This window comes from Musca autumnalis, unplaced genomic scaffold (genome assembly GCF_047663935.1).
Source record: "Musca autumnalis isolate F117 unplaced genomic scaffold, ASM4766393v1 scaffold_5, whole genome shotgun sequence".
In the NCBI taxonomy this organism is placed as follows: Eukaryota; Metazoa; Arthropoda; class Insecta; order Diptera; family Muscidae; genus Musca; species Musca autumnalis.
The window spans coordinates 93,100,818-93,112,146 of record NW_027412088.1 but is presented as its reverse complement, the minus strand read 5'-3'; the positions used below and the strand labels follow the sequence as shown (position 1 = coordinate 93,112,146).

At 36.0% G+C, this 11,329-nt stretch overlaps 1 protein-coding gene across 2 annotated transcripts in view; it reads right to left on the bottom strand.

Annotated features, from left to right (window-relative positions):
- Window positions 1-3,233: 3,233 nt before the first annotated feature.
- Window positions 3,234-11,329, bottom strand: part of LOC141406381 (uncharacterized) — a 52,397-nt gene continuing 44,301 nt past the window's right edge. The window contains exon 4 of one of the 2 annotated variants that reach the window (XR_012413376.1): window positions 3,234-3,480. Coding sequence is in view for 1 of the 2 variants with exons in the window: in XM_073991722.1 (XP_073847823.1) it covers window positions 3,368-3,480 (113 nt within the window). In the remaining variant the exon portion in view is untranslated. The remainder of the gene's footprint in view (window positions 3,481-11,329) is intronic. The other variant, XM_073991722.1, reaches the window with a different exon arrangement.

Genomic DNA, 11,329 nt, shown 5'->3' with positions numbered 1-11,329 from the left:
ATTGTAGACAATTGACGTGCCCCACGGTTTTATTTTAGTCTAGTCTATGCATATGTTTATAATTCCCACGAATGTATGTAGGCGTTTCTGACGCTATCATCTGTGTGTATCGCTCACGTTGCTTTGTTAACCTGGCTTAATATTCTTCAGGCGTTTCTGACGCCGTCATTTGTGTATATCTCAGGTGTTTTTGACGCTAATTGTTCCCGTCGTTTCTGTAATCGACTATTTCTATCACCTTCACTTTCTTTAGCTCGTTTTGCTTTATACTTTTCTTTCGCTTTTTGAAGCCTTCGTTTACGTTGTGTTGTAGTTTCTGTTTTATTTGTGTTTGTATTTTTTATATATTTTTTTACCATTTTGTTCCCACGAGTAATGGACATTTAAACGGTCGACCCCCCAGAGGTCCAAAAAAGGGGCAAGGCTATGTACAACAAGATGCGCCTTAGTCTTGAGGGGAAAACGCTAACGACATATCATTTTTATCCACCCTAATGCCATACAGTTCTCGGCGCGTTTTAACCTTTCACCTTAACTTGGGTGGTGTACCGCTAACGACGTATCATTTTTAGCCACCCTAATGCCACACAGTCCTCAACGCGATAAAAAATCTTGACTTGGGTGGTTGATTCAGGCTGGATTAATCAGATACCTAAATTACAGATTCAATTTCTAAATTTAAATCTTAATTATACGCCATTTAGTGGCTGCGCCCATCTTAAATATTGAGGTTGAATAGTGCACTGTATTCTTCTTGTCAAGCCCTTTTATTTGATACCCATATTGGTGGGATTGATAAAAAATTGTTGTTAGCCATTTGGTAGCGGCAGCCATCTTACATTTCAATTTTGCATAGTAAATTGTATTCTACTTGTAGAGACCTTTCATTTGATACCCATGTTGATGGGATTGATAAAACCTAAGTTATCCGCCATTTTGTAGAGGCCGCCGTCTTGGATTTTAATTTTATATAGTACATTGTATTCTACTGGTTGAGCACTTTCATTTGACACCCATATTGATGGGATTGATAAAACCTACTTTATCCACTATTTTGTAGCGGCCGCCATGTTGGATTTCAATTTTGTATAGTATATTGTATTCTGCTTGTTGAGCCCTTTCATTTGATACCCATATTGATGGGATTGATAAAACCTACGTTATCCGCCATTTTGTAGCGGCGGCCATCTTGAATTTATAATGATAATGAATAAACATAATTGTATTGTCACCAAAATCCAAAGTGTATACAAAATTACAGATTAATCGGTTGACAGGAAGAGGGTGAAATTTGAATTACTAAATTTGACCCAAGAATAAATAATAAAACAAACGGGGTGAGCTAAATAAAACCATTTAAAAAGTATCAGTCGGCATTGCCGACAGAGATATACCCTCAGCCTATGTGAATTGAAACATTAATCTACGGACAGATCGAATGTATTTCGGGTCTTTTCAGAATTTTGTGGCCATTTTGTACCTTTGAACTTGCCGACTTTAATGTGGATTAGGATTAAAGTTTTGCGGAGGGGCTACTTAAAGGAAATAATGAAGGAATAGACGACATAGGAAATGGATCTGATTTTGAGAGTCATATCTTTTTGATATATATTGGGCACACTAGTCATTTCAGTGGGAAGCATGGACTTGTCCACGGAAAACATAATATGACTGTTAACAGCAGGACCACAATGAACAGCATCTGCATTCATTTCCAAAGCATCTTCGAAGAGACCCTAAACTGCATATCGACACGAATGTTTAACTTTTGTGGGGGAGGTACCCTAAGGGGAAAAAGAAGTTCTCGTGCTCTCCAGCGATTACATATAGGGGTTTTTACACCTTTCGGGCTGTTTCCTCAAGAAGTACGGACTTGCCCCTGAAAAAACATTTATCGTCGTAATTGAGGTAGCGAATGCAAGTTGCTTCAACAGAAATCAAAGTGTCTCAAGAACAGGTCTTAAAGTGAACCTATCCGAAATTTAGTGTGGGAGGTACCCGAGGGAGTGGACAAATATAGTCCATATTTAAACCTGATCTATATCTGGTAGATGTATAAAGATGTGTAAAGTATGGACCACATCGTTCACTCAATTTAAGAGTTATCGTGCGCACAAGTTTTCCGAATATTTTTGAACTTTTGTGGGGGAGGTACCTGAAGGAATGGACCGATTTGGATTATCTTCGAACGTAAACTATGTTTGGACAAAATATTACGAAAGCCAAATTTTGGACTGAATCGGCAGATCTGTTCGAGAGTTATTTGCGCTCAAACCATTACATACGGTGTCATAGGGGTTTTTCGCGGGGTTTCAGCCTATTTTCTCAGGAAGAATGGACTTCCCCCAGATGAAACTTGCACCGTCGTATAGGGGGCGGTGAAAACATGTTGATACAACAAAAATCAAAGCGATTCTAGACCAGGCCCTAAACCGAACTTTTCCGAAATTTTGTGTGGGAGGTACCCGAAGGAGTGGACCAATCGAGTTCATATTGAAACCTTATCTAACTTATCATATCGTTATATTTAGCCTAAAGGCATGCCCTCAGCCTACCAGCCTACCCTCACACTACCTGTGGTAATATTTTTAATTCCTTAGAATAATGGTAGCTAAAGGAAAGATAAGCCAAATGTTTTGCGGTGGGAAGTTTCCAAAAGTCCCATGGCAATGATTGCAATTGCATGGCTCAATCTACATTGTCGAACGTATTGAAGGAAGTTGCCCACTTGATAGAGGACAACTTGTGCCAAAATTGGATCGTTTCGAAATTGACAGAGGAGGAAAAAAGACAAAATAAAAATCATTTTTAGTCCAAAACGAAATTCCCTGGTGTAGTCGCCTGTATAGATGGAACACATGTGCGCATTGGATTTGCACTAAATTTATCAATTAATATTTCAAACTGTTGTTTTGTCGTTATTTTCACCATATCTTTGATACACAAAATTAATTAATGATGCAATAAATCAACAATTGTTAAGAAAATGTTTATTTTCCTTTCTATTTTACTTCTTGTTTCTTCGAAAATGTTCACTGCAACTGAAAATAGGTGGTTGCTGAAAAATAGCCGCTTCGTCATAAATAAAGTAATTCTAGCAACGCCACTCTACGATAATTGCTATCGAAAATCGACGCCTAAGAAAACTGATGAGGTCAAGTGGCGTTGACTGAAACTATAGTCTTTCCTGCCTTTCCCGAAAGTAAACCAATTGTTAGACAAACATTTGAATATTTTTTTTTTCAATTTTTGTTAATACAGCTTTTTTACTCGTATACAAACTTGAGCTCTTCGATAACTGTATAAAATCTTCTCCTCCGGCAGCACTTTACTGTGTTCCTCTGTATATATTGTAAGACTTATTTCATCATAAAAACAATATTTTACAGCTATCGGTATTCCGATTAGACTTATGGCGCACCTCATTTCGCATAGACCGGAAGAGGCTGTATATGGGTGCAAATATAGCACACTGAATAACTGAAAGACAAAAGAATGAGAATATTAAAATTTATGATCTATGAAAATGTCCTAACGAGTTGTCAGATGTGAAAATTCTAGACGTCAAGTACAGGCTAACAAATTCTGCGGTGCACAACTGCTACGTTATAAAGAGACCGCGCAAAATGGTTTAATTTTACCTAAATACATAAGTAAAAACAAATAAAACATTAAGTTCGGCAGTGCCGAAATTTTTATACCCTCCTCCATAAAATATTCTAAACTAACATAGAATAATTAGTTTCCTGTTAGGTGTAAAAATTGTTCGATCACGGCTACCCCAAATGTCGAAATTAGGGCAAACAAGTATAAAGGTATCAGTCGGCTTTGCCGACAGAGATATGCCCTCAGCCTGTCTGAATTGAAACTTTCATCTGTTGACAATATCAAACCGATTTTTTTTTTTTTTTAAATATATTTGCTTTGAAGTTCAAAATTGTTGCAGAGGATGTACTTGAAGGAATGGGACGACATAGTCTACTTTGGAAGTGCATCTTATTTTGGCAGTCATTCCTTTCGACAGATATTGTGCCCACCAGTCATTTCAGGTGGTCACCGTATATCTTAAAGCTTTTGGACCACTAAGTCAGGAAGCATGGACTTACCCACGAAAAACATAATATCTCTGTAAACAGCACCCAAAGGAGTACATTTCCAAAAGATCTTCGAACAGATCCTAAACTGCAATTAAAAAAAATGCTGAACTTTTGTGGGTGAAGATTAATATAGACCATTTCTGAAGTAAAAATACATTTGGACATATATATATATATATATATATATATATATATATATATATATTAGGAGATTAAACAAAATTTGGATAAAAAATATTACGAAAGAATATTTTTGGACTGAATCGGTTGAGCCGTTCGAGAGTTATCGTCCGCTTCATTCAGCCACTATACATGGTGCATCGGGTTTTTATAGCTTTGGGGACTATTTTCTCAGGAAGTATGGGATTGCCCCTGAAAAAACTTGTACCGTCGTATGGCGTCAGCGAATGCAAGTTGTTACAACAAAGATCAAAGTTATTCGAGAAAAGACAGTTTTTTTCGAAAGGCATTTTTTTCAACCCAAAGGAGTTGAAATATATAGCCCACTAGGGGACCCGGCGTGTTTCGTCAAAACATATGATTAGTCTAAGAACATTATTTCGATAAGGTATATTTTTATCGTTAGCCTAATGACTGAGGGTTCAATATCACGGTGCTCTTGAACCAACGTTAAATGAATGGAGCTTACAACTGGGAAGTTTTTGTGGATTCTGAAAAGCAAAAAAATCCAAAAACAAGAAAAAATCGCTGGAGGGAATTTTAAATAAGTTCAAATTTTTAGGTTTATTTTAGGTTTTCGCGATTTTGTTTAGAAACCACAAGTCCTATCGAAATGAGGCTAAAGAAAATGTTGTAACTTTGAAAATTTGTTTCATTTGTTCCTAGGTTTTACTATTTTTGAGATATAGAAGTTCAGGTCACATTTTTAGTTTTTTTTTTTTTTTGTCAAGTTTTCACGATTTGCTTCAAAGAGTAAATCTTGTCGAAATGGGACTTCAGAAAATCGTATAGCGGTGAAAATTCTTTACAAGATTGGGATTCGTAATTTTTTTACTCGGTTGTACCATTTTTGAGATATATAAGTATAAGTTAGGAAATTGTAGTCCTGACATTGTTTTATAAGGAGACGATACAGTCAGTGAATTGTCCAAATTAGAACTTCTATATCTCAGAATTGGTAAAAACTATGGAGATATCATTTATAAACAATATTGTAGAGAATTTTCACTGCTACAAAATTTTCTTTGGTTCCATTTTGATAGGGCTTGTGGTTTCCCAGCAAAACCTAAAATCCCTAAAAATTATTTTTTTTATTTTCTCATCTAAGCTTCTTTCATTTAAAGTTGGTTCAAGAGCACTGTAATATACAATACAAATAACAGCAGATTTTAATACAATACCATATAACGAAAGTTTGAGCATTAATTTCGTTTACGGTTGTTTTCAGCTACAAATTTGTTACTGATAGGAAAAAATTCAGATGGACACGCTATTTGTAGCAGATATTATCACTTTATAATGCACAACAATACATTTTTCTCCATTATTTTATCCCACTGTTTAGCAACAAGTTTTATATTCATTACAGAATTCCAAAACACTGGCATGGCATAAAGAAGGAATTCAGTTTTACTGGAAGTTTCTCTAAAAAGAGTATTCAAACAAAAAAAAATTTGAATATTTCTTAGACAACTTGATGACAAAGTACATTTTCAGTACAGAACCTTCAGAACAATATCAGTTTTCATTTGAAATTTTAAAAACCAAAAATTATTTTAGAGAAAAAATCGTAATAATTTGTTAAAGTAGCTCAAAAAATTGTAGTCGACCAAACCATTTCGGGGGGCCCCGGGCCCCCCAGTGCCCCCAGTGCCCCCCCCTGCGTACGTCCCTGGTAGTGCTGCATTACTAATGGCTACTTTACACGATATGCTATTTACATATGTGTTGTCACTTTGTGTATATGTGTAAATACATATGTAAAAAACATATCATGTAAGTAGCAAAAAGTAATGAACGTGAATTCTTTTTTGGTGGGGGGCAGGTGTGGTAATTTTGGTTTATTAGAGCTCATTTAAATTTGCGTTTTATCAATTAACCTATTTCGAACAGAGGTATATGATTAATCCGATAATTGATAAAAGTTACCTTCTTCGTCTGCGTTTCTTTCTGACTTCTCTGTTTAAAGTGATCTCACGAATTCCAAAGTTCGGAATAAAATCATAGGTGAACACGGAGAGTGCATTTGTATGCAGAATCCTAATTTAAATTAGAAGGGCGCTCTCTTCTTGTTCATCTCTGAATTAGATGCAATGGCTTTGGTAACAGGGACACCTGCGGTAATTTTACCTATATCACAAATTAATATGTCGCCCGATATAGAATGTTTGTCCATAATTCGATCAAAAAATCTTCAGTACCTCCTATTTCCTGTTTTTTTATACCATCAGCCTTTAGGCTAAATGTGCCTCATCTTAATAATAGTTTTAGACCCCAAGAGTGTTTGGACGAAGTTCTTTCAGACAATTTGGAGTCGATTTAGCCCTGTTCGCCAGTCTGTCTGGCTGGTGTGCACGATAACTCTCGAACCAACCGAACCAAATTTTGAACTTCATAATACCTTGTCCAAACTTAGTTTAAGTTCGAAGTTCACCCATATCGGTCCACTCCTTCGGGTACCTTCCCCACAAAAGTTCGAAATTGTTCTATAAAATGGTGTGAACGATAACTACCGAACGGCGCAATCGATTTGGTCCAAACTTTGCAAATCGTATTACTCCTTCCGGATATAGATCGGGTTTAAATATGGACCATATTTATCTACTCCTTCGTATACCTACCGCACAGAATTCGGAATAAATGAAGTTTAGGAGCTTCTATCGGATGGTATTGAATTTTTTTTCAGCACATTGTCTTTGCGGCCCCTTTACCAAGATACACCTTTTTCGGGGGCAAGTCCATACTTCCTGATATACTGGGGTAAAAACTCCAAGAAACCCTGACGGCACCATCTACTATGCGAAATCCTGAAGATAACTCTCGCAGGGAGATCTGACTGGTCCAAACTTTGCACATCGTATTATTTCATCCAGTCCTTCGGGTACCTTCCTCACAAAATTTGGGAAAAGTGGACTTTGAGGACTCATCTCGAATCTGTTTGATTTTTTTGCAGAAGGTTGTTTTCACTATTCCTATTTCATCGGTACAATTTTTTTCCGGAGTTAGTCCATGAAGTATGAAGGATAACTCTCAAATTTTTCAACAATTTTTTCCAAACTTTGTTTAAACTCGCTGTTTAAAGTTGTGTTAGCTTCTTTTTTGTTTTTGGTAAAAGGCTGAGGGTACAGCTGACTCATACTTTCTTGTTTCTTTCCAATTCTGAATATCATACTTTTTCGATATACATACAAATGTTTGTATTTGACCATTTTCAATTCCGTTCCAGCTCTGCGGGAACTAAACTGATTGAATTTATACTCCTTTTCAGTGGGGATATCATTTTTTAGTAACATGACAGGACCTAGACAGTATCAATGTATATCTGGTACTACTCAAATTTTATACGACATAAATCGGAAGTTGATCTTTCGAAGATGTTTTTACTTACGGTTTAAAAGTGTCATGCATATATGTATATGTATATGCCACAACCTCATTTCAAAGAAATTACCTCCGAGCTCTAGATTTTTCAAATAACCCACCAATTTTGTGGATTTTGTACTTTTTTCCTCAAAACTGTGGAAATCATTTCCTGCGTTATCATCTCCATCTTTTTAATCGGAATCTGAACGAAACCACTACTACAAACTCTTAACTAAACCCTCTCTTTTTAACAAAGTTTTCGTGGTTAATTTTCTAAAAAGACGCTTAAAAATAAATGAAAATCGATTTGATTGTTAATAAAAAATGTCTATACAACTTCAGAAATTGACAAAACAGAGTAGTACAATAGACCCTGGCAGTTGGTGCATATGGGGATTTCTGAGTGAAATCGGACACTTTTTCAAGATGAGGTTTTTGATTTCCTTTATTTTTTGCTGTGGCGATGCTGCTGATTAACAAAACATTTTAGTATATTTTCAAATTTGTTTTGACTAACGGTTCCAGAGATATCGCCCCTTGAAAAAGTCAAATTCTTTAAAAACTACATGCAAAGAAATACTCATAACTTCTTTAATATTGGTCCAAATGGGACCATCTTTTTTTTGATTTGTTTGTTTTTTTATCAGCTATCGAAAGAAATATTTAAAAGAAAAATGCACTGTGGGCTTCAATGCAATTTTCGGGATTTAATATTTAAAATCAATTTTTATACATGATTGCACCCTTCGATTTTTTCAAAAAAATTTTATGTTAAACTACGTTCAATTACAACGCTTTGAAGCCCTATGTGGTAATGGGATTCGGACGATTACTATTTTTTCTGAATTTTTTAAAATTTGTCAATACAATTTTTCCTTAATACCTTTGCCCAAATTTTTATTTCCTGTATTTTTGAAGCTAAGAGTACATATTTATCATTATATATTATATATTTATCATAAAAAATAGAAAAAAAATCCACAGTGGACTTTAATGAAATTTTCGCTGATGCATTTTCAAAATCGAAAAATGAACCAGTTTTTAAGATGTTTGAGAAAAATTCATAAATATAAAATCAAAACAAATATTTATAAATGAAACTTTTAATTTTTTTAATAAAATAATAAATTTTGGACAAAGGTATAAAGGAAAATTTGTATTGACAAATTTTAAAAAATTCAGAAAAAATAGTAATCGTCCGAATCCCATTACCACATAGGGCTTAAAATTTTTGTAATTGAACGTAGTTTAACATAAATTTTTTTTGAAAAAATCGAAGGGTGCAATCATGTTTAAAAATTGATTTTAAATATTAAATCCCGAAAATTGCATTGAAGCCCACTGTGCATTTTTCTTTTAAATATTTCTTTCGATAGCTGATAAAAAAAACAAACAAATCAAAAAAAGATGGTCCCATTTGGACCAATATTAAAGAAGTTATGAGTATTTATTTGAACATAGTTCTTTAAAAATGCGATAATTTCAATAGGCGATATCTCTGTACCGTTGGTCAAAAAATAATTTTAAAATATACTAAGATGTTCTGTTGGCTAGGAGCATAAATTGAACCAAAAACAATTGAAATCAAAAATTACTTTTCTCCGAACTGTCCGATTTCACTTGGAATTCCCCATATACAATTTTTGTCAAAAACTGTCACGGTATACTCCTAACACGAAGCTACATAGAATTGTGTCAAAAAATGTCAAAAATATTTTTGCAAATTTTTCGCAGATTTTCGCGGTTTTTTTAGGTTTTATCCTTTTCTGCCATGAGACCATTCCGAATTGGTGCGAATTGTCAAAATCTGTTCAGCCGTTCTTGAGTTATAAGCGTAGTAACTAACATCATTCTTTTTTATATATATAGATATTCGAACCTGTTCTATGTCTCGTAGAAATATTACGATGTTCACAGTACGGACCAAATCAAATACTCTCTTCGAGAGTTATCGTGCTCATTATTTTTGTAAAAAGTTTTGAACTTTTGTGGCGGAGGTACTCAAATGAGTGGACCGATATGGCTCATCTTGAAAAACAAACTAAGTTCGGACAAGATATTACAATGGCAACATTTTGGACCGAATCGGCGGATCCGTTCGAGAGTTATCTTGCTCTCCAACCACTACACACGGTGTCATAGGGTTTTTTTTGCAACTTTCAGGCTATTTTCTCAGGAAGTATGGACTTGCCCCTGATGAAACTTGCACCGTTGTAAGAGCGGTAGTGAATACAAATTGTAACAAAAAAAAACATCAAAGCGATTCGAGAGCATGTCCTAAACTGAACTTTTCCCAAATTTCCATATTGGAACATCATCTATGTCTAGTAGAAATTTCACGATGTGCAAAGTATGGACAAATGCACTCCCTTCAAGAGTTATCGTGCACACAAATTTTCCGAATATTTTCGAACTTTTGTGGGGGAGAAAACGGAAGGAGTGGACCAATATACTCCATCTTCGAACTTAAACTAAGTTTGGACAAAATATTACGAAAGCAAAAGTTTGCACTTAATAGGTTGATCCAGCCGGCCAGCCAGACAGACGGACATGGCTAAATCAACTCCAAATTTTCTGAAACGAATTTCGTCCAAAAATACTTGGGATATGAAACAATTATTTCGAGGAGGCACATTTTGCCGGTATGCAAGTGTATAAAAACACACTGTTCATAAGCATAAACGTCAAACTACACCTGTCCAGTAGGGAAACCTTTATAATAACTGAAATCTGGAGTTTTCGATATTCGGGGGCTATGTAAAACTCTGTTCTCATCTATGCCGTCCATGTTGTGAACAGAGTGGCCATAGATTTAGTGGCGGATATTTGCATATTCCTCGCGTTGAAAAAGGTCTTAAGATCAGTAAAATAGAAGTTCAGCATTTCACAAATGACATTAGGGAAAGTATCTGACGCCAAGATTGTACAATAATTCGCCTACGCTACGATCTCAAGGCTGCCTGAAGGGGGCGAAATACTGGAGAGGTAGAGGTTCAACAGTTCCGAAAATATCACCCCACCTTGGGAAACTCCCTATTTCGCTCTACGGGGCTTCGACTTCTTGTTCCGGAATTCAAAGTACGACAGTCGTCCTCACATATTTTACTATCCAACGTGAAGGGTTGTCTGCCAAAGGCTTTTGATAGGTCAAGCGCCACAATCACTGTTCTATTATACGACTTGCTCTGGTTGAGTCCTCAACTAATATGTGTGGAGAGGGCGTGCGGCGCTGTTGTCGTGCTGTGCTGTTTACGGAACCCATGATGATCGGTATTTGGTACGGGCGACAAAAGCGAAATCGGTTGGTACGTTTCACCGTTGCTTGCATTCATGTATAGTTTCAGTAGCGAGACCACCCTGCCAATTTTCTAGTCTTCGTAAACAAAGTGGGTTTCTAACGGCAGGTTGAGAACTTTAGCGAGATACTCGACTATCGGCTCATCCATACCATGGAGATTCTATCAGGTCTTTGGATGATCTAGCGTTCCTGATGGCATTCACAACATCATCCATTTTACTGTTAACTTCCAGAGTCAGCTCCTGACTTTGGGGATGGCACAATGAAGATCATCACGCTCATTTGATAATCCCATCGCATGTGCTGGGAAGTTTGGTCTCACTTCGGGTATTCGACTAGCAGGTGTATGGCGAACGCCTATAGCAGTGGTGTTGTCTCGCAACGTCCTTTC